At 41.9% G+C, this 25,078-nt stretch overlaps 1 protein-coding gene across 1 annotated transcript in view; it reads left to right on the forward strand.

The window, feature by feature from the left end:
* LOC146005526 (cell adhesion molecule 2-like) overlaps nucleotides 1-25,078 on the forward strand; it is a 181,600-nt gene that overhangs the window by 146,656 nt on the left and 9,866 nt on the right. The window contains exon 4 of the mRNA XM_083144772.1: nucleotides 10,416-10,549. Within this exon, the coding sequence (XP_083000898.1) occupies nucleotides 10,416-10,549 (134 nt within the window). The remainder of the gene's footprint in view (nucleotides 1-10,415; nucleotides 10,550-25,078) is intronic.

The raw sequence follows: 25,078 nt of genomic DNA on the forward strand, positions 1-25,078 counted from the left end.
AAGAAGAAGCCTTACATAATAATATATGGAATTATTATTTAGAATTGTAATTGCATAGAGTGGTTTCCTTCCATGTATAGGTTTTAGGTTGATAGTGGTTCTTATTACACTCTGAAATACGGGACGTTTTCTCTCATTCCACTACGAGTACGAGTGCGGTACGATCCGATCGAGTTTGAGCGAGCGAAAGTGGTTCGATGCAGTACTCTAACTCACACTTTTACATGATTAGTATTTTGTATATATTCTAAGTAAATAGTATTTGCTATTTTTGATTATGAAAATTATTAATTTTAATGCAACAGAAATTTATTGTGCTTACAGTTTACAAATTATATTTTCCTTTCGTATGAGCTTAACCCTATCAGTATTTGGTTCCCATGCTTTTAGAAAATGTTAGTGTCGGGTGTTTTAGAAATAATTGAGGGGTTACAAAAATTTATTGCAAGTGAAGTATTTAACTTACGTTAATGAAACCAGTCCAGAACGAACGAGGAACTCAAACCGTTTTTTTGTACACCAACAAATGTTCAATGTTTACACAAGTGACATAGCACAACTTGACACAATAGTCTAGTTCTTGCCACACTCGTATCAGCATGGGCCTGTCGATAGTGTCCATCGCTGTGATGATGGGCTGCGATCTCACGCGGCATCGGTGAGACGAATACCGTCTTTGATGAAACCCTACAAGATGACGTCACAGGGTGTAAGGTCCGGTGATCTTGGAGACCAAAACACTGAACAAAACACTGTGAGCGATGTTAGTGTTACCTAGCGGCAGGAATCTGAACTCTCAGCTGAACAAACAAATTGTTTGCGTTCGTCGTTTGTTCTGGACTTGTTTCATTAACGTAAATTCAATACTAGACTTGCAATACTTTTTTATAACCCCTCAAGTATTTATGAAACACCCGGTATTTCTTCAAAATGATTTAAATCACATAATTACAAACTTGATTAAAATTGTGATTCAAAACAACATGATTTATATCAAACAGCCTTGCCTTAAACTAAAAAGTTCTGGCACCAAAAATGCCCGATGTCCAGTTCAGTGTGCAGGCGGGAAACTCGCTGAGGTCTACAAGTGCAAGCGACATACTAAAGCCAGGCGTAAATAGTTCTCGCATTTACAGTGGACTGTTTTTCGTTGGTTGATTTGGCATTTTAAGTCCACTTTATGCACAGTAAGGCTAATCGGGACTGGACCTGCAGTTTAAAGTGGAATCAGAACCACTTGTGCCTCCACCGGGTATCGAACCCGGGATCCCTTGATTACAAAGCGACGACGTTACCATTACGCCATCGGGAGACCCGAAGACTGTTATTCGTGCCTTACATAAGTATTAGTCTTGGAATATACAAGGTGGTCCAAAAGTGTGGAAACACCTGAATAAAAATTGAATGGCATGATATTTTCAAAAACGAACATTGCAGGTTTGTAATAGGTGTGGGGGAATTTCAAGATGGCGGCCGTCATTGTCATATGCCCTATAACATTTTCCCCCACCCCTATTACAAACCTGCAATGTTAGTTTTTGGAAATATCATGCCATTCAATTTTTATTCAGGTGTTTCCACACTTTTGGACCACCCTGTAGATTAAAAATTTCCTTTAATTTTCGTTTTTACAGTGCGTCAACATCTGCCAGTAATAATTTGCATTAACTTTCATTCTTGTCTCCTTCTGTAATAAGAGACCTCTAACGAGACGTTAGCAAAGCGTCTCCATTCATTCGTAATTCTCGTCTAGACGAGGATAATTACAGGGAGGGCGTGACCTTTGCTTCCGATGCATTTTTCAAATACCAGACTTCGTAGAGAACTCCACCCCAGAAAACTTTTACCATTTTCCTTTTCGGTGCAGTTTCGATTTTATAGTCATGACATAGAAGAAGGTTTTGCCTTGTAGGAAGGGGCAAAGCATTGCCGATGGATTAATGATAAGACCTTTTCCGGAGATCATTACATCCATGAATGGATGCGGGAAAAGTTCTGCGTTTGGTCTAATATCCTTGGTAGATTTATTTACGCAACGCAATGGCTGATGTTGACGAAAGTTAAAGAAAGTTTATCTCTGCTTACAGCTAAAGCCACGTGCTGTGAAGTAGTGTTTTGTAGAGAGATGATTTCGCTCGAGCGCCAAATAGTTCGATCGGACGACGCTAGATAGCGTACGGAATTTGCAACGACCCACGTTTTGTCGTAGCAAAATACTTATTAGTTCTGTTTATGTTCATTTAACCAAATGTTATTCGTTCATTGTATAACACGGCATGTATGGTTAAAGTAGATTTCCAGTGTTATCACTCGTATAGGAGGGCCTGTATGGTCATATGATAATTTTCTGTGCGAGGTTGGCAACTCCGCAAAATTAAGCGAGTTGGTAACGATGGGTAAAGTTAGAGATTTTTTGTCCTTGGGGTGAAGTAAAAAAAATAAAAAAAAAGATTACATGAATGTAGGTTTAAGTTTGTGTTATTGCAAGTCCTTTTATGATAATATTGTGACTACAGTAAGGTTGTTCGCTTTATATCCGACCATTTTCGATTCGGTGCTGCCACTTGGTGTATCATGCTTGAACTATGGGTCTGCTGGCGGGAGCAGTGTTGTGTCTGACCTTGTAGGTGCGTGAGTGTTGGTAGTGAATGTTATCAAATGGCGCCGAAAATCAACCGGTATTGGGAGGGTTACGTAATGGCCCTTTTGCATGTTAAGTTTTTATACGTACGCATTGCGAAACAGTGTCGAGAGAATGGGTTAACACTCGGGGTGACTACTGCGAAAGCTATTGTGGCCCGTTACTTACAACAGGCTCTCCTTGCGAAACATTCACCCACGAAAACCACCAGGAGAAGGGCTGCAAGCAAAGTGTCACCCGTAGTGCTAAGGGACGCATCAACTTTGTTCGTGAGTGCAGGGAAAGTTTCCCTCGTGGCTTTATGGTTGTGACTGGATTCGGATATGAGGGTAAGTTGATGATACGCAAGGTGGACAAAAACGTGAAGGTGAATACCAGATACTTCCAAGATTCCATTCTGACACCTATCTATCGGAGAGACATCCCACAATTGTATGGAATGGACGCTAGGCCATTGCAAAAAAAAAAAAAAATTCTAAAGTTTCTTGTGCATCCCTGCCATGTTGTTGAAACATAATCGCCTGCAAATTTTCAGGTCTGTAGACCATGCTTTGTTGTTTGTAATTTTATATACTTTGTTCATTTTACAGACATTGACAACATGGCAACAAGTTGTAACATTTTATCTTTTTATTTTATAAGTTGTAACCAAGGCAGAAGTGAGTGAAAATATGGGAAAAGAACCACCTCATGAAGCAGTTCCTTCAATTTCATCCCCACCAAACCGCCCGGTACTTAGAAAGGATGATAGAGAAGTGTCTGAAGCTTGGCTCTTGGCTCTTAAGTAATTTACTGCAAGATTGACCCCGAAAAAAGGATCTCAACTGCCCACCAATGGGGATGTGCTTCGCTAGTTTGTTTTTCTCAATCGTGGACCCATGCAGAAAGATAAAAGGGATGATGTTATAAAATTCGTTATCCTGAAGGCAGAAAAGTTTTGGGAGCTTTCTGGCATTCCAGTGATGCTGTCAGAGCGGGACATTCCAAAGCAAAACTCAATAAATTAATTGTGCAATACGAAAATCTTCGGAAACATAAAACAAGGAAGAACTTCCCAGCTGAGAGTGAAAGCTTTCTCAAATCTCTTCTTCTACTCTTTGACATAACACATGACAATGCTATTTCTACTATAAAACATGACAGATGTAGGACTAGAAAAATGATTCTGGAAGATGTGCAATTCTTAGAAGATCAAAGATCTGTCGAAAAATGGAGGTGGGTGTTTTTGATAAGACATACTTTGCAAAAGTTATGATGAAATTATCTCGCAACGAAAACGAAATTGAGCGTGCTGCGAGGGAGAAGCGTCGCGAAGAAGCAGCTTCAACCAAGACAAACATAAACACAAGTACTAGCCTAGAATTTTATGAAGTTGGTAGCCTTGATTCAAGTGATTCGGTTGGCTTGGATGCTGAACCTGATGCAATTGAAGATCCTGAGTTTGTATTTCCTTCAACTAGTTGTACAGGTACAACACTTCGTAGAAAAAGTTCATCAATTGCTTTAAATCTACCCAGAAATCCATTTACAAGCAAAATCATATCAACCATGGGAGACAGGCTTAATCTATCGGCTGGTCAACGAACGGCATTCATGGGAGCAATTCTTACAGAAGGTGGAGTTCCAGTGAAAAAAAACAACTCTTTCAATTAAAAGCACATAGACAGCAGGTAAAGAAGTTAGGAAATCATCAGCGCAAGCAATTAAGGCTACATTCACAGCACCGAAACACTCAACAGTACATTGGGATGGTAAGCTGGTTCCAGAACTTCAAAAAATAAAACAAAGAAAGACTAGCGATTTTGGTATCTGGTATGCCAGTCTGTGAAGAAGGCAAAGTTCTTGGTACCCCTGTAATTACAAACACAACAGGTGAAGAACAAGCAAGCGCTACGTTTGCCCTCGCAAACGAGTGGGAGATTTCAGATAATGTGAGATCCCTTGTTTTTGACACTACAGCTTCAAACTCAGGATGGAAAATTGGAGCTTGTGTTAGGCTGGAAAACCTCTTTGACAAGAAGTTGTTTATGCTGGCTTGTCGGCATCACATATTTGAAAGAATTCTGAGTTCAGTTCACAAAGAATTGTTTGGTGCAACATCAGGTCCTGAAAACACCAATTTCATTCAATTCAGAGACTATTTGGTCAACTATTAACACAGAAGCTGGTTTTAACATCCTAGAAATCAAAGACAGGAGTTTGAAACTCACTGTGGAAAATTCTATACAATCACTGAAAATAATACTTTCTACTCCAAATAGAAAGAACTTGCTACCTCGCGATGACTTTCGGGAGTGTGCTGAATTGATGTTGATACTTCTGGGTGAGACACCTGAAAGAGAAATACACTGGCTGAAACCAAGAGCAGCGCATCAAGCTCGATGGATGCCATCCATTTTGTATCCTGCAAAGATGCTTGCTTTCAGTGCTCAAGCAGGATATGACAAGGACATGATCAGTAAACTGGAAGCACTATGCAAATTTAATGCACTATTCTACGTTGAAAACTGGCTCTCTTCATCCATTGGTGCCGATGCAGTGTATAATGATCTCAAGCTATGGCATGACATGAACAAGTATTGCAAGCATGATCCTCAAGTTGCAAATGCAGCCATAAAAGCCATGGAAAGGCACTTCTGGTACTTAACCGAAGAATGTGCTGTGTTCTCTCTATTTTCAAACAGACTTTCCTCTTCAGAACGGCAGCAGATTGCTCGAACATTGCTCCGAATTCCTCGACCAAAAGAGTTTGAAAGGGGCCATCCAACTTTTCCTATTCTTAGCCACAGTACAAAACTATCATCCCTTATTGGGCCTAAATCCTGGTTCTTGTTTCACAGTATGGGAATTGGCGGCGACTGGCTAAGAAAACCTGTTAGTGAATGGCATAATGATCCCAATTACCAAGAAGCTGAGACACATGTGCGGCATGTCAAAGTGGTGAATGATCTGTCGGAACGGACTGTGAAACTAATCCAAGACTTCTCAACAAGTGTTACTAATTATGAAACACAAAAACAGTTCTTATTGCAAGTGATCGAATATCACCGCAAAAAAATTCCCAAATTTCAAAAAGAGACATTAGAGAACTTAACAGCACTCTCCTTCTCAAAACCATAAATCCAGTAAAGTGATTTCATATGATTGTGTGTACACTATTACCATACTTGTTAGCTACTATATATGTAGTTTGTCTTCTCTGTATAATAAACTGTCTTATATTGCAAACATTTTAGTGTAGGAAAACGGTGATTAATAAACTAAATCAGTTAATCGTGTCGGGCGGGGTCAAAACATCACCAAATGACCTAAAATTTGGTATGCATTCATATTTTCCCAGTAGAAACAACATAGGAGGGGTGCACCATATAATTTTTAAAAATATTTTTTCCCCATACCTTCATGCAATGCCCTAATGGACGCGAACCAGGTGATGATCCATATGGACAAGGCTTCGAGTCATACCGCCAGAACATCACTACGTTTTTATCAGGAAATGGCAGAGGAATTAGGAATTCGTGTCATTCCGTTTGAAGACATTCCTGTGAAAAGCCCAGATGCCAGTCCAATGGATTTTTGCTCATTTGGACTGTTGAAACGACGTCTTCAACATCGCCGCCCGCGCACCCTGGATGGTCTATGGATAGCTTGCAGTGAGGAGTGCGACAGAATTCCCATGCCTGTCCAGAATGCTGGGGCTCCAATAGAACATGATCGGTGGTGGCGGCGCGGTATCTCTTAAGATGAGCACCTGTCAAAAATGGTCGGATATAAAGCGAACAACCTCTGTATTTTATGGCCTATAATCTGTTGAAAATAGCAGAGCTGGAATTTAATTAAAAGATTGGCCTCTGTAAGGTTTGTGTAAACCATTGAACTATATATAACTGGAACGCTCGTTGCAACGCTGATCGGCCGCGAAAACTGATGCCACTTTTGCGATTAGTTTCTCCAGGGAACACAGGAAGAAAATGTGGTGATCCTAAAAGTTAACATGTATTTACTCGCCTCTTTGCTTTCGTATAGCACCAAAAGAAACATAATTTAACCATATTTATACATTAAGTGCTATAAATGAATGTCTTAAATGTTTCATCGCTACATTAATAGTTGACATGTATTTTCTTCGAACGATTTATCCAGTCTTAAGTTGGTTGAACATATGGTACAGTTGCGTTCGGAGTTTGGATGTACAAATCGTTTAGACAATTGCCCGGGTGTAAACTTTTATCGAAATCATTCTTAAAATATGTGAATATTACGAATAAATGTATTTGTTAAAAGTTAATAAAGGTAATTAAATGTTATAGCGAAAGCTTTGGAATGAGTTTACACCCACATGTTTCATAAACTGTCGACTGTCGCAACTCGCAAGTGATTAAAATTTGTAATAACCAATTGGAATTTTTCATAATTCATAAATAAATGAAATTTATTGAGTCATGGAGAGAAGCTAATCAGAAGTAACAAAGCGAATTAAAATAACTAATCTCCGGATAGATTTTTTGTTGTAAAATATTAGCTTTTTCATAAAATAGTAAGGTTTTATGGCTTTATCTACATGCCATGCTTATGAGCAATTTGTGTATATTGTTGGCATGTCAAGCAGTAGTTACTAAATTTTAATTGTGCACCCAAAAAAGTGTCTCGACATTATGGCCCAGCTTCCACACAATGTATGTTTTTCGCAAGACGCACAGGAAGAAAAAATGTGTGGAATCTTCGAAATGAGTGTTAAATATTGTTTGATATTTGTTAACCGTGATTCATTTTTTTGTACTGAAATTATTAATTGTGCATTAATTGTGTGCCCAAAAGCATGTTATCAGGGTGTCTACAAGCCTGGAAATCCTAGAAAAATCAGGGAAATTTGCTGTATTTGTGGAAAATCAACGTTTTAATAGTAATGCACCAAGAGTAGGTTTTTGAAAATGGAAAAGGACAAGCAATACATTTAAAATTTGTTGCGGGCAAACTCTAATTCAATCTGACATACTGAGTATAACTGGTAATTATACAGTAGAAATTGTATATTAAATACTTTAGGAGAAGGTAACGATTTAAATTTCTCACTTTCTTTTGCATTTTTTAGATTGTGTTTGGTAGATATGAGAAATAATTCAGCAACTTTTACTCAATTTTATTGTAATTATGCATTATTTATGCTGTAATTATGATATTTTATGTAAAAATGTAAAGAAACAGTATATGAACATTAAAAGTTACAGCATTTTAAAGAAATCATAATACTTTACACCATTTAACTTAAATTTGTACACAAAAACATGATAATTTGAAGTTTCGACAGGCCTCAGATTAACATTTTTGACTATATATGTCGTAATATATATTTTTGTAACGAATGGCGAATACGTACTTTTTCGGGAAATGGCCATTTCTCCTTTTGTTCTGAGAAATCTTCCTTTTTCGGGGTGGGATGATCTCGGCAGGGAAGACTGATTCTGATGCTCTAGTCAAGCGGAGGGATATTAACAGTTAGTTTCTCTGTTTGCGGTCAGTGTGGTTACCATAATGTAGTGTCGGTTTCTTTTCGTTTGGCGCGTCCTGCAAGAAATTGACTTTGAGTCTCTGATTCATCAGTTTACTGCCATGAAAGCCAGAAGGAAACAGACCCCTTTTTGGAGTAACTTCTTGAAACACGCCAAAGTGAAGAAAGTAATGTACAGTTATATCTTACCTTAGTGAATCCAAGCCGCACTGTATAGAGTATAGCGGGATAAGAGTGCGCACTTACATTGTGATTATATCTAAACTACCAAAGCAGTCAAAATCTTCAAACTTATACGTAACAAACTTAAGACAGTATTCTTCAGTTATGGTCATGGTTAAGTCAAATTAAATATTAAGAATTCTAACAAGGAAAAAAATATTACGTTAATCACAAGTAAATACATGTCAAGTATTACGTAAAAGCTCACCCCTGGGTTCAATGGTTGTTAACTAAGTCGGAAATCTGAGTGTTCGTTTAGTCAATTTCTGTACTTGCTTTTCACTTGAATCCACTGAGGTACGCAGGATCTTTTTCGGGAGGGGTTGGAATTGTAATGGTGGGGGTGCTTTCTAGGGGGGAGTTGCATGCACAATACCATATTTCATATTTTTAGAATTCTCCTCTCTCAAAATGGCAATACGGGTATTTTAAGGAGGCTTTGCATTTTGCACTCTGGCTTTTCCCCGACTTTGTCACTGCTTTTATTTGAAAATGTTAACTTTCTCAAAATTTCGGAGGGGACTGCAGCCCCTTCAGGCCCCCTTCTGCGTACGCCAGTGCTTGAATCAGAGATGAAAATCCCTTTTTACACAATATGAAGTGGAGAACGGCATGAGCAACTTTAATGCCTCATCCGAAAGTACAGGATACTCACCTCTTAATGATATCCAAAACTTTGATACGTCTGGATCTAAAAACTTAGTTTCAATGCCAGAATCACAGCTGATATCACACAGTTGTACTCTTAGCTTTACTGACAACTTGTTTCAACTTTCAAAATACGAGAATGGGTCTCGAATCCAATTGGATTCACTCTTACTTTCTGGAAGTATTTAACAATCTCATTACCAAGAGATGGGAGATAGGTTAATACAGAACCGCAAAACTCACTAGGTGAGGAAAGGTCATTCTCACTTACAAGAGATTCTAAGGTCTGGTAGGCAGAGAAGTTACCATTTTTCACACACTCTGACAACAAACTGATTTTGTTCTGGACTGCCGAAACGGAAATTACAAATATCCGATTCCCTTGAGTTAACCCTCAGAGATATGCCGATAAAAAGCAATGGTAGATCTCGAGTAACATAAATGTAGAGTTTAGACTATGTACAACACGGGTTGAATTTAAATTGTTAAAACAATTTGTCTTGGTAATTTAAATGTAATAGGTTTTTAAGACGCAGTAAATACATTTTCGAGCCCGACTTCACAACCCACCAAATCACTATTCAAATGCCAGAGCCACAACGTGTTGGAATAATTAGTTTTTCCTATGCACATAGTCAAATCTAGCTCTCCTGAGAATATTACGACTTGGCAGATAGAACCTTTTTACTTTAAGGTCGCGATATGTTCATGTTTATTGTTATAAACGTTGAGTTTTAGAGTGAACCCACAACAGCAGCCTCCTCCCTCCCTTCCCGCTGGATGTGCGTATAGTTGAAACCAATGATTTATAGATATGGAGGCACAGATATCCATAAATGTAATGTACACTCCTGTAGAAAAAAAATGAGGTCACTTTGACACTGTAATATACACTTTTTCAATAAGACAGCTATAGCCTATGTATTCCCATAAGCAATGCGTTGTGTTAAGTAGAATTTTTTTTTATATTTTTGATGAACTATTTAGGCTATGCTGTACCTTAAAAGCAAGATGAGTCAACAGGGTGTGTTAAAAGTAATATGTACTTTCTCAATAAAGCAGCTATAGCCTATGTATTCCCATAAGCAAGGGACTATGTTAAGTAGAAATTATTTTTGAGGAACTAGAAAATAAGAGATTTTAGAGTAATATGGTAGTATATGGTCCTACCCAAAAACTTTAATGTTAAAATTCAAAAAATATTTTTTTTCAAAATTTTTCAATTTTTCAATTTTTTCCAAACTTTCAAAATATTCATGTTCCTACCAAGAGCTAAGCTCCAACTTGTTCTGTTTCTGACTGGAATACAGAATTTTCTGAAATGAATTAATATATAGTATATTTCTTTTTTAACAAAAAATATGTATTTACTTATTTGACTTTTCGATTTTACAGTCATACCGAAGAACGACCCCCACATAACTGGTCTTCGAAACCTTTCCCAGGTCGATGAGGAGGTCAACCTGAACTGTACGTCAGGAAAATCTTTTCCAGAATCCAAGCTAAAGTGGTACATCAATGATAAAGATGTGAGTACATGTATGGTCAGTGGTGCCAACTTTTGATAACCATTTGGTGGCCTGAACTCCGAGATATGTTTCATAATTTTATGCAACACTATGTGTCATAGTAGCCTGAGGGTTTGACTTAAATTCCTTTTTTGTTCCTTGGCCAGGAAATGTATGTTTAAAAATCGATATAGGTAATTTCTGAAAGGAATGACTGAATTTTGTGACGGATGTTTTTGCCTATTTCACTCGCAGGTGCCTATTTAGAACTAACTAACTCTCTAGCCTTCCCAAATCCGACGGTTTATGGCTGCAGCAACAGAAGTCTTCCACTGTTCTTATCCTGGACAAGATCACTCCAATCTTTTCCATCCTTACCGATTTCCTTTAGGCCCATCTCAACGTTGTCCCTCCATCTTCGTCTTGGCCTTCCTACAGGTCTCTTACCATCAGGTTTCCCAACAAGAATCCTGCAAACTCTTCTTTCCTCTCCAATTCGTGCCACATGACCTGCCCACTAAGTCTTCTTAATTTAATTATTCTAATAATATCTAAACAGGAATGTAAATTGTGTAGTTCTAATGTAACCTTATCAACTCACCTGTCTCCTCATCCCTTTTAGATCCTTTTCATTGTCTAATGTGGGAAATTGAAAAATCTACCTATGTTTACTAAGTGTAGTGCCTACTTGTTATTTCTCGGTGCTTTTGCCTGTCTATTTTGAGAGTTTTTAGTTCCAGTCGATCCTTATCCTGGTTATAAGTCCTTATCCTCACTTACGTTTCTCTTGTTCAGTCTTACGGCGGGCGCTCTACATGCTGGCAAGGGAAATGAGGAGCGGGGAACACGCCGCAGACCAACCAGACAACAGCAGTGGCGCCGAGACTTACGACGCGGCAGAAAGAAGTACTACGTGAACCTCGTTCTACAGGCTGCTGCGTTTCTCATCGCGCATGATTGGTCGCTTCTCCGCTCCCCACTTCTCTTGCCAGCATGTAGAGCGCCCGCCGTAAGACTGTACAAGAAATATAACAACAATAGCCCCGTCTAGTTGGCTGCACTTTTTGACACTCGGTGCAGTGCAGGTGTATGCAGTGTCAGGGTGGTGCAAGGAAATTACGTTCAACCAACTATAGAGTGTCCCAACCTTAAAAGTCAGTCTGGAAGTAAATGGAGTACTTCCCTCTCTCTCTACTACATTATTTTTTTCCAATAGCTCTGTCCTTCTCTACCACCGTTGCGTCGCCAGATGTTACAAAATTTACAAAATGTTAAAGTCATAAATTTCAAACAGTGAACAAATTATCCTGTAGAGCTTTTTATGCTCTATTTAATGATGGCATTATATAACCTGTCATAAATTCATGTGATCTGAATTTTTCATAATTATGCAATTTTGCAAAACGCTTAATTTTTTTCTAGTAAATACTTCAAAAGCCATAAATATGAAACCGCTAGAACAACTTCGCCAGTTTTTTTCTACAGGATCTATGATGTTTGTAGATATGATATTCTTCGCCTGAATGAATTAATTTGCTTACGAGGAGAGTTATATGACATACACATGGGATATTTTGTATAAATCATCAGATCGTAACACGAAAAAGTTGGTTAGCAAGAAACTTTTCGGTTTGTCGCGATACACATGCAGATCAAGCGAGAAAAGTGTTGACCATTGTTGGAAGAAATTTTTAGAATGCATTGTTACTAAACAGCGCCGTTATTTATTCCGCAATCGTAGTTTGTTTATGCGGGCTGTCTCGCGTATCAAATTCATTGCGCGCCACCGAGGTTACAAGTCAGTTGAGCATGTGGCCCGGTTCGTAGGAAGTGCAGTGTGCTCTATTTTCCGTAAAAAATGTATCTTGATGTTTGTTTTTGCATTTATTTAATTCTGTTTATGTAAAGGATACAGCATTCAACGAAAGAAGTAACAATAGTTGCGTCGTGTATTACACATATAATGCAAATGTAAAATGGTAAATATTTACGTCGAAATATAAACATTTACATGCAAATCTTGAGGTAACTATCGTTTTTTTCCAAAATGCATCAAATACATAGATTTTGATGATTTCAGTAGTACAATCAAGCCGGTTCACAAACCGAAAATGGCGCTCGGTGGCGCTCGCAGTGTTGCCAACCTCTTACTCGAAAAAATCACCAAGGTTTTTGTTTTTGGGTCTAACCTAACCTCAAGCAAGGAGCTGGCAACACTGCTTGAGGCTTTTCTCGCAGTGTGGCCAACTCACCCCAAGAATATTTCACCATGTGATATTTTACAAGCGAAGCTAACCTACAAATGGGAGTTGGCAACACTGATTAGTGGAGGTAGCCGGGTTCACCAACATCAATTGGCGTTCAGTGTTGCCAACTCACCCCAAGAATATTTCACCATGTGATATTTTACAAGCGAAGCTAACCTACGAATGGGAGTTAGCAACACTGATTAGTGTAATCAGCTCAGTTGAGCGCCATCAATTGGCGATTAGTGTTGCCAACTCACCTTAAGAATATTTCGCCACATGTTATTTTACAGACGAAGCTAACCTACGAATGGGAGTTGGCAACACTGACTAGTGGAGGTGCACGGGTTGAGTGCCATCAATTGATGTTGCCAGTGTTGCCAACTCACCTCAAGAATATTTCACCATGTGATATTTTACAGGCGAAGCTAACCTACAAATAGAAGTTGACAACACTGGTAACATCAATTGCGGTTCAATGTTGCCAACTCACCTGAAGAATATTTCACCATGTGATATTTTACAGGCGAAGCTAACCTACAAATAGAAGTTGACAACACTGGTAACATCAATTGCGGTTCAATGTTGTCAACTTACCTGAAGAATATTTCATCATGTGATATTTTACAGGCGAAGCTAACCTACAAATGGGAGTTGGCAACACTGACTAATAGAAGTGGCCAGGGTTGCGTCCGAATCAGCAGCAGATGTCACCTACACCGTTCCATCCGGGACTCAGCCAATCTCTGTTGTCCGAATTTGCGGTAGACGTGGAGTCGGAGGGAGGCGCGACAGATGCATGCTTGAACTTGCTGTGACGCTGCGCTTGGCAGCCATATTCTAACTTTCACTTTGTACAGACAATATTTACTGATTAGAGGATGTAAAACTCAGTTATATTTTAATATTTTTTCGATAATACTGAATGCAGAAAACATAAATAATGAAATAGCGTGTTATATTTTTAATGTGAGTAGTTAGGTGGAAATCATTGTCATGTTTGTTTGCGCCCCAGAGCGCGGTGGGTGAAGTTCGGGCTGACACCTGGCGGGAAAAGTGACAGCCGTACTACAAGGGGACATGCAGATTCGGACGACTTGGACGCGACTTCGAGTGCACGCGAGAGCAACGGGGGAGAACGGGATGGAGCGCTTGCCAATCCGGACACGGCTTTTGTAAACCTCTCTCGGGAACGATGTGCCACACACGCGCGCGCGCGCCTATCGGTAGATTATGTTTCGCGTATTTATTCGTTGCGCTGACACAGCGTGATGAGTAAATAATGCATTTTCTCATTTTTGAAGTACGAATGCACTTTATCGTAATCTTCCAAGTCCCGGGGACACTAATGTTTGTATATCGTGACTTTTGTAAACCTCTCTTGGGGGAAACACGTGCTATACATACGTGCGCGCTGGCGCCTCTTATTATTTCTGTATTATGGCGCAAACACATCTAGAAAAACTACAATTTTGCTCCCTCTCCTCTCTGCGTGTGCTATCAACAATACGTAGGCCTTGGGACGACGAAAGTTACACAACGGTGAGCCTCGTCAGTACACCTACCCCGCAACATCTGGAGCGTGCAAGTACATAATAGCGGGTCGCTTGGGTGTATACAATTTGTTTTGTTTATATTTTGTTTCAGAGCGAGCGAGATAACCGGAGCATGCAGGCACACAACAGCGAGCTGGGATGGAAGATCGTCAGCATATCCGGAGCGTGCAGGTACATAATAGCGAGCTGCTTGGGCGTTAGCGTGGCTTCGCCGGATGCAATACACACGATGCTTAGGTTACAACAGGTTGTTAACATTAGCTTTGGGGGAAGAATGTTCTAGAGAAGATTGTCTCAGAACATTTTCATAGTTTCACACCTCTATTAGATTGGTAGAAAAATATATTAGTGGGCAATAAAATCTGAAGAAAATTCGTGTCTAGCAAAAATAAGCTAAATAGAATTACACATGCATACAATATTTATTGTGTTTTTTCTATCTACAATCATATTTTTCTTATATATTTTTTTAATTTTTTTTTTTATAGAGTTGATTAAAGCATATATTTGAGGAAGGCAACACCACCCATATATAAATAAACATACCCCGAAAAAATGCGCTCCATGAAAAGTTGCCCTGTGTGCGAAAAAACTATATCAAGCGAACATTTTGCAAGACATTGTCGCACCTGCGTGCCAGGCAAGCATTTGGCTGCCACCGAACTGTGTTCCGGATGTAATAAACATATTACAATTGCGTATGCCAAAAAGCATAAGCTTACTTGCCTAAGCAAAAATACATCTGGGGCCCAGCCTTCGACCTCCACCAAGAGGAAGGCGGAAGCAGCCTCCATCAATGCACCACTCGCCAAACGCGTCAAGCCTGCGATAAAAGCAGACCAGTCTGCTTTCCAGCGTTCGTTAGAGGACTTTCCTTTTATTTCGGAGGGCTCATGCGACGTGCGTAGCTTTTTAGAGAACGTGCAAGCGCAAATTATTTCCGTCCTCGGCGATGCGCTTGCAACGCACTCCACTAAATTCTACGCATCGCTACGTTGTCGGTACAAGAAGCCGTCTGATGAAATTTACAGCTTCTGCCACAACACCAAGGCGAAGACGTTGCATCTGGCGGATGTCGACAACCTCGAGGATATTTACAACAAGTTTGTCGAGGAGCTGGTGGCAAAGCAGGAGGAACATCAAGCCAAGGGCTCGGGGGGTTCGTTGTGTGGCGAGCCTCACGAACTGCGCGTCAAACTTTGCAAGTTTGTACCTCTCTCCGCCTCCAGCTACGTCCGCTTACCAGAAGCGATTGAGGATAAAAAAGCCGTCCTGAACATTCAAAACAGTGACGCCAAGTGCTTTCTCTGGTCGGTGCTTGCAGCATTACACCCTGTTCACTGGAAAAACCAACCACGCCGAGTTAACCACTACCTACCCTACGAGCCAGAGCTGGAAGATGCGATGGTTGGGATCGACTACCCGGTGGCGCTTTCGGACATTCGTAAGTTCGAGGCCCGTACACGCAACCCTCGGTTGGCCATCAATGTTTATGGCCTCACCGACAAAAATGTGGTGTACCCTATCCGGGTGAGCGATGTAGACGACGATGGTGTGCTGGAAATTCATCTTCTGCTCATCAAGGATGAAACTCGCCATCACTACACCCTTATTCGCTCGCTTTCTCGGCTTGTTTCGAGCCAAACAAGCAAACACGAACACCACAAAGAAGTTTGTCGCAGGTGTTTGTCAATGTTCGACGGACAAGATCAACACAGTTACCAACATGTTCGAGGTCCCAACATCGCTGCCGAGAAGCTCGCTAACCACAAGCTCTACTGCAATGCCAACGAACCGGGGCTGGCAGACTTGCCCAAACCTGGCACCGTGGAGCGTTTCCACATGCACGGTGCCATGGTGGAGCACCCCGCTATCATCATCGCAGATTTCGAGGCCTTCCTCAAACCCCTGTCCACTTGCGATCCCGATCCTGAAGTTTCTTCCACCACCCCTTACCAACTCCACAAGGCATCCAGTTTCGCATACGTTGTGGTGCGACGAGATCAACACATCGCCCCCGAGCCCTACGTGTATCGCGGTCCCGACGCAGCCAAACACTTCCTCGAGAGGATGGTTGACGAGGCCATCGAGATAGGGAAGGTACTGTTGACCCCCAAGCCTATGCTCCGACTGTCCCCCGACGATCAACGTAGACATGACGAGGCCATCACTTGCCCTGTCTGCGTCGAGGAGTATACTGCCAACAACCGTAAAGTCCATCACCACGATCACTTTAACGGTAGGTATGTTGGTCCTTGGTGCAACAGATGTAATGTTAACGCCTGGGACCCGCGTTTCATCCCTGTGTTTTTTCACAACGGCTCGGGGTACGACTTTCACCACCTGATTAAGCATCTTGGGTACGACAATGCAAGAATCAATGTCCTGGCACAAAACGAGGAGCGTTATATTAGCGTCAGCAAATGGGTGCCGATCCCCAACTCAAAAAGCAGGAGCATCGAGCTTCGCTTCCTCGATTCCCTGAGGTTCCTCCCGGCCAGCCTCGATGCCCTTGCAGGGAAGCTGAGCAACGAGCAAATGCTTATTACCTCTGCGAATTTTCCAAACTTGGACGCCGGTCTCTTCAGGCGTAAGGGGGTCTACCCCTACGAATACGTCACCGACTCTACCAAGTTTGCGGAGACGTCGCTACCTCCCCAGGCGAAGTTCTACAGTCAGCTACGAGGCTCGAACATCACCGACGAAGAATATCATCACGCCCAGTCCATGTGGCGCGAGCTAGGTTGTCGAACTCTCGGAGACTACCACGACGCCTACCTCAGACTTGATGTGACGCTCCTCGCCGACGTGTTCCAGACGTTCCGGGCGACTGCAATGAACATCTACCACCTGGATCCTGCCTACTTCTATAGTCTCCCCGGACTGGCGTGGTCAGCCATGTTTCTGGTGACGAAAATCAAGCTGGAGCTTCTTTCGGACGTGGACATGATGCTGTTTGTGGAACGCGCCGTGCGGGGAGGAATGGTCCAGGTGTCGCAACGGCACGCATGCGCCAACAACCATCACATGGCTACTGGCTACGACTCCACCCAACCGTCGAGCTACATCATGCACACGGACGTGAATAACTTGTACGGGCACTCCATGATGCAGCCACTCCCTTTTAGAGGGTTCGAGTGGGCTGACCCTTCCAACTTCAACATTAAAGGTTTCGACGATTCGGAACATGGGTTCTTCGCCGAGGTGGACCTTGAGTTCTCCGAGAAGCTGCAGGATTTGTTCTGCGATCTTCCCCCTACACCCGAGTTCAAGTGTCCACCCGATTCCAACCAGACGAAGCTCGTCATGGATTTCGAACCCAAGAAGAATTACGTCCTTCACTACCGAAATCTCCGGTGGTTGATGCAGCAAGGGGTCATAGTCCACGCAGTTCACCACATCCTCAAGTTCGAGCATTCTCCATGGTTGCGTCCATATATTGAAGTCAACACTGAATACCGCACCGCAGCCACGTCCGAGCTTGATAGGGATTTCTTCAAGCTCATGAATAATGCGGTGTTTGGCAAGACCATGGAGAATGTACGGAATCGCGTGGACATAAAATTGGTGACGAGGAAAGAGCGATGTCGTCAGCTTGTCGCGAGTCCATTGTTCAAGTCTCGAACAATCTATAACGAGCAGCTGGCTCTGATTCACATGAGGCAAGGTGTGGTGAAACTCACCAAGCCCATCTACGTTGGAGCCACAGTTCTGGATCTGAGCAAGCTCCACATGTTCGAGACATACTACGACATATTACGTCCACACTACGGCCACAACATCTCGCTTCTCTACACGGACACGGACAGCTTGGTGTACCACGTTCGCACAGCCGACGCATACGGGGATATAGCCACAGTTCCATCTTTGGTTAACCTCTTTGACACGTCAGGCTATCCCCAGCCAAACCAGTACGACATCCTGGCCCGCAACAAGAAGGTGCCCGGCAAACTCAAAGACGAGAAGGACGGAGACGTGATTCTCGAGTTTGCAGGTCTTCGCGCCAAGGCCTATACCATCAAAGCCGAGGGCAGCGTTACCAAGAAGGCCAAGGGTGTTGGCAGACAGGTGGTTCGGCAGCATCTCACATTCGAGGACTTCGTGGATTGCCTCAAGACCAGGTCGTCTGTTCTAAGAGCTGAACAGCGCATCCAGAGCGTCGACCATGTGTTGACCACCAACAAAGTGAGGAAGATTGCCCTGGATCCCAACGATGACAAGAGGTGCGTTCTCCAATGTGGAATCCACACACTGCCGTGGGGGCACTATCGCTTAGCAGAAAGCAAAACCTGCAACATATGCCCATCTTCAACAGAAGATTCATAAAACAAAACAAAAAAAAAAACAAAAAAAATTATTTTGTTAGTCATTACAAAAAAAAAAACACTGACTGTTATTACAAAAAAACTTTGACCGTATTTTAAATAACCAGCATAATATGAATCTTTTTGGTTTCCGAAAACAAACCAACATGGAGACTGTACACCGCGCGACGACAGATCATGAATTTCTACCTTCCATGTTAACTAAACTCAACGGTCTACTGATTGTTCACCTTAACAGCATTTGGACGAAATTGGATGACGATGTAGGCAAGATGTTTTACGTCTTCAACAACAATTTACATTTTTACAAAATTCCAATCGATGGAAAACTTCAAATCACCGTGAATCCGGAAAACGTAGGTGAAATCAAAATATCTACCGGCAAAAACATTTTTCGAATCAAGCACGACAAGATGCTTTCTAACATTACGTACGATGTTTCTGCAGGAGATTGTTTATACGTGGAACTCCTAGGAGATTACGACAAACTTATTCCTCTCTTTGTTGAATTACAAATCGTCTATCCTATTATAAATAACCGTTAACCAAAATGCCTAACGACATTTTCGGCAACACTAAGCGTGTAGACCACGCAGAAGAGATTCTCATGTTGGACGTCCGAATTAAAAAGTTGAGGAGCGATTTAATCGCTTTGCAGGAGACCTTAAACAAAAGTTTAGAGTCGGAGATCGCTACGCTCCAAACGCAATGTCTCGACCCTATTCTGAAAATCGATTCCGAACTAAAAACGCTCATAAAAAATTATGTCGACGTACCTTCTTACGACAACGTTCAAAATATACAGTTGAGCGTGGATAAGCTTCAAAATGATTTGGCCAAATTGCAGCAATTTCAATCGAAAAATGAAGATTTGGAAAAATTGAAACTCGAAATCGAAGAACGAACTTCCGCAATCGAAAAAAATTTCTCTGAACTTCAAACCGTCGTGAAGGATATTGATGTAGAACACTTGCATGTTGTTGTTTCCAAATTACAAGAAGAATTCGCCAGCACGTTGGAAGAAATTAAATCCAAGTTACAGACTTTGGAAGATACCATGACGAACCTACCATCGTCAGACGAACTGCAGGTCATCGGCAAAAGCGTCGCGAACATAAAAATTCAATTGGAGGCTTATCAAGATTTCGAACACATTCAAACCACCATCGCTACGCTTCAGGCGTCTCTGGAGTTGATCAACGAAGAAATTAAAAATATTCACGCTGAAGCAAGTGCGTTGACGAGCATACAAGACACGTTGAGCACGGTTCAGCAGAAGATCGAATATTTAGAAAATTTGAACGTCGAATCGAACCTTGCTCATTTTCATCACGTACTGGACAACATACAGGGTGACTTGGAATCGTTACGGACGAGCGTACCTTCGAGCGAAGATTTGGAAAAATTGAAAACGGCGGTGACGGCACTATCCGATTCGAGCGACATCAAAAGTTCATTGAGCGATCTCGAGAGTAGGGTTGCCAATCTCCCCACCTCAAAAGAATTGCACGCTTTGAAAAGGAACATATCACGTATGCTGAAACGACTGGAAACGGAAACGGCGAACGTGGAACAGATTCGAGACGAACTTACTTCGCTGGTGTCGACGCTGCCCACTTCGCAGAGCGTCGCCGACCTTCACATGCAGTTTACCGAGATGCGAAGCATCGTGAACGATCTTACCGAGAAAAGTTCGAAATTGAATCAAGTCGAGAATCTTCAGAGTATCGTCGTCAACATCAGAGATCAAGTTGGAGTGCTGGAATCCACGCAGGAATCGACGCTGGCCTCTTTCGGTGCCAAGTTACAAGAACTCAACGAAAACTACAAGCAGTTGAACGTGGAAGTGAAAATCAAACCGTCATTTTCTACAGTAACGGATAGCATCGTCGAACATTTGTTGCCCGTACAAAATACACTGGGACAGCTTCACAGCAACCTCGTTAGCGTCGATACTAAATTCGCTAAACTGCATTCTCTGCAAGCCATCGAAATCAACAGCATACCCAATCAACAGAGAATCTCCACGTTCGTCGAAGGTAACAAACTGTACATGTTACATCCTTATCATCCGTACTACAAGTTTCTCCTCGATGGTACAATTCAGATAAACGAATTTTCGTACTGGTCTCACGGCAGAAAAGCTAGCGTTCCCACCATGACCTTGATATCGAATCGTGGTGTTCAGAAAGCAGGAAACATTCCTCTGGCACGTTGGAACGAAACGCGCAACATATATGAAATACACGAAGACGAAGATCTCACCGTTTTCGACGTGAGTGCCGGCGATAAGCTGATCATTCAAAACACGAGCGAAGTGCCACCCTCTTTGAATCCCATCACGCTGGTGCTTCTCTTCAAACGTAATCTCTAAAAAATGTCTAGGCAAGCCATCGTCGAAGAATTGCATAAACCTGCACGCCGCAACTACAAACGTTTAGCTGTGGTAACCAAGGGAATCGATGACCTCTGGCAAAGTGACCTCGTGGAGATGAGTAGCGGCAATCTAAAAAATGTGCATAAATTGAACAAGGGCAACAAGTACCTCCTCACCGTCATAGACACGTTTTCGAAATTCGCATGGGCTCTACCTTTGAAAGCCAAAACGGGAACGTGCGTCACGGAAGCATTCAAAACAATTTTTCGCGAAAGCGACAGACGACCTCGGTTTTTGCAAACAGACAACGGTAAAGAATTTTACAATGCCGTATTCCAAAAGTTTATTCGGAAACACGACATTCGACATTATTCAACCTTCAGTCACATCAAAGCCAGCATCGTGGAAAGATTTAATCGAACCTTGAAAACACACATGTGGAAACAATTCACGCTTCGAGGAAATTACAAATGGGTCGACATACTGCCGGAACTCGTCGACACCTATAATAATACGGTACACAGAACGATAGGCATGAAGCCAGCTGATGTTACGAAATCTGACGAGCAGCGTTTAATTTCTACAGTTTACTGTCCAAAGTACACTCCCACGACTACCAAGAATTCAAAATTCAAAATTGGAGACCAGGTGAGGATCAGCAAATTCAAACGCACCTTCGAGAAGGGGTTCACAAAAAATTGGAGCACGGAACTTTTTACGGTGGTTCGAGTTTTACCCGGAAACCGACACACGTATATAATAAAAGATAGTAGCGGCGAGATTTTGAAAGGAAGATTTTACGAAGAGGAACTCTCTAAAACAAAACATCCCGACACGTACCTCATCGAGAAAGTATTGCGTAGAAAAGGCGACAAACTGTTTGTCAAATGGCTGGGACTTCCGGAAAAGAGTTGGATCAACGCGAACGAAGTGATCTTGTAAGTACGTGGAACGTGGTGAAACGTCTACCGGATTCGGAAAGTCAAACGAGAAAAAAGAACGGTGAGTTGCTTCCCGACAGCATCCGCTGTCTGATCGTAGGTCCTTCGGGGTGTGGGAAAACAACACTGCTCGTGGACAATTTTCTCCTCGCACCGAATTGGTTAGATTGGAAGAACAGGCACCTCTACGTATTTTCGAAAAGTCTCGAACAAGCGAAATACAAGCAACTGATAAAACTGTACGATGGTCTGGACATTGCAACGTTCGCTTCGGAAATAAAGCCACTCGACGATTGTCGTGAAAATTCAGTCGTTGTGTTCGACGATGTCATCCTGGAAAATCAAAATGAAATTCGCAATTTTTTCACGCAAGGTCGTCACAAAGGAATAGATTGCTTCTTCCTAGCTCAAACGTTTTCCAAAATTCCAAAACAGTTAATACGCGACAACGCTAATTTCATATGTTTGTTTCGTCAAGATCACACCAACCTCAAGCACGCGTACGATGACTACGTAGGCGGAGACATGAACTACAATCAATTTTCGGAACGCTGCTGCACTTCTTGCTGGAACAGTGACGATTTCGGATTCGCGACGATCGACATGACGAGAAAACCCAACGACGGAAAATACAGAAACAAAATCAACGACTTTCTAAACGTTGCAACGTTGTGAGAAACAACGTGTATAAATAACGCTATGACGAAACGAAAAATCGAAGACGAAAATCTCAAGTTGCGAAACTACCTCGCGAAACGTTTCAAAGGTTGGAAATCCGAGAATCGCGGATTCTACGAAGAGAAGAAACGTCAAGATCAACCTGTGATCGACGCCATCAGCGATCTAGGTAAAGAAATTAAAGGCGTCACGGAACAAAATAAAAATTTGATCAACGAACTCGTACCACTTGCAGCTAAAAGTTACGCCGTACCCACGCCTATTTCGAGCATTCCTTCGACGCCGTTCGAACTAAGAGACGTACCGGCACGACGTCAAGCCATAGGTAGCACGTCGTCGTCTTTGGATAAGATCGAGTTGGGACCTTTGGCACGAGACTACCTGAGCACGGGGAAATTCGACAAGGATGAAGTGTTCGGATTGTATCCGAGCATGGAGAGCAACGAGGGCGGCGGTGTGGTTTGGAAGATTGGAAAATCGAAGGTGACCTTCGAAGGCAACGACATTAAAGTTAATTTAGGCGAGAAGAATAGTTGGAACAGGTATCCGGGTACGGTGGGACTGTGGGAACTCGTTGCCAAAAAGCAGCCGAAAGATTACACCGACGAAGATTACCAGAGTTACAAGGAAATTTTGATCATGACGGATGCCTTGTACCAGAACAACGACGCCTCGCAGAATAGGGTGAAATCGAGCAGCGGCGAGAAGTACAGAAATCTCATCAAGCCGATATGGAACCAGGTCAAAACAGGCAGCGGCGTCAAACTCTACAACACCCTACCCAAAGAGTTTGTGTGGGTGGACGACGTGCGCAAGCTCATAGACAGGTTGTTGGTTATTGCAGGAGAGGAGAATGCAGGCAATCGTAATTTCTACAACGAGAAGATGGGAATTATGGACATGATCAGCGCCAAACTTTCCAACTTCATCGTGAACGACGACAAGGGCATAGGTCACCTCATCAAAATTATCAACACGCTGCCTCCGAGATTCTGGAACATGGCCGAAGGAAAGGGGCTTGTGAACGACATCATCAACAAGTTACCTTTCGAGATGCATTTACCCGGCTACCAGTACTGTGGACCGGGTACCAAACTCGAGAAAAGATTGGAGAGAGGAGACAAGGGTGTGAATCCGTTGGATGCCGCATGCAAAGATCATGACATCGCCTACAACACCACTCGCACCGATCTGGATGCACGTCACGAAGCAGACAGAAAATTAGAGCACGCAGCTTTCGAAAGATTCGTCAGCAGAGACGCATCGCTGGGAGAAAGAGTTGCGGCACTGGGCACCACCATAGCCATGAACACAAAACAAAAACTTGGGTGGGGTATATAAATAACATACAGTAAAAAAAAAACATCATGTCTGGTATAACCGACTTGCCACACGAACTACTGTGTAAAATATTCAAACATGCAGTAAACGGAGATTGTGAGGATATAAGAAAATTTTTGATCATAGCGAGATCAACGCCGGAATTTCGCATCCCTTGTGAAATGGCTGTCAAGGATTATCTTCGGGAAATTAGCGGCATGAGGTGCGACGATCTCGACACTCTTTTTTCGGCCGCAGGGGAAAAATTAAACAATAGGTTAGATGAACTGCATGAGGCGAGGCAGGGGAGAAGACGATTCACAGATGATTGGCATAAGTCGAAACAAGAGACGGAAGATATCATCACGCACATCATCGCATTTTCCGAAGCACAAACTTTCTTCCTCTAACACAGACAAAAAAAAATCTTCGATACAAAAATCTCGTGAAAAAAAAAATATATATAAAATAACACACATCGTGAAAAAAAAAATAATTTTTAGTGTATATATAAATAACACACATTGTGAAAAAAATTAAATTTCTCTAACACACACACTGAAAATTTCTCTTCAATATGACAACTGAAAAAATGAGTGACCTCCAAGCATTAAAACAAATGCTAAATTTGTCAGTAGAGTATGTAAAAATTCAGGAATTGGAAGTGGACAAACCTTACACGATAACTTCCGGTTCAATTGTTTCTACCCAGTATGGTCCCAAGGCGCGTCTGTTGCTCAACGCACAATACAGTCTATTTTTACCAGATCGATACGCTAACATGTTATCCGACGAGAAGCTAGCTATTTTAATCGAGAACAAAACTCAAATCGTGTACAAGGGTACAAAGGAACTTCTTGGTAAGAAAACAAAGCACGTAATAGAATTTGTGTAAGGGCTCTGCGCGGAGTATATCCTTGAAAAAAAATTACACGGAACAAAAAAAATCTCAGAACATTTATATATAAATAACATACCAAAAAAAATTACACAAAAAAAAATCCTAGAACATATATATAAATAACATACCGTGAAGATAACATATAGAGCATCAACATGAAGCCCAAGGGTGTTGTGTACCAGATACCATACTCCAATCTGAAAAAT

This window comes from Lepisma saccharinum, chromosome 23, assembly GCF_977018435.1.
Source record: "Lepisma saccharinum chromosome 23, izLepSacc3.1, whole genome shotgun sequence".
In the NCBI taxonomy this organism is placed as follows: domain Eukaryota; kingdom Metazoa; phylum Arthropoda; class Insecta; order Zygentoma; family Lepismatidae; genus Lepisma; species Lepisma saccharinum.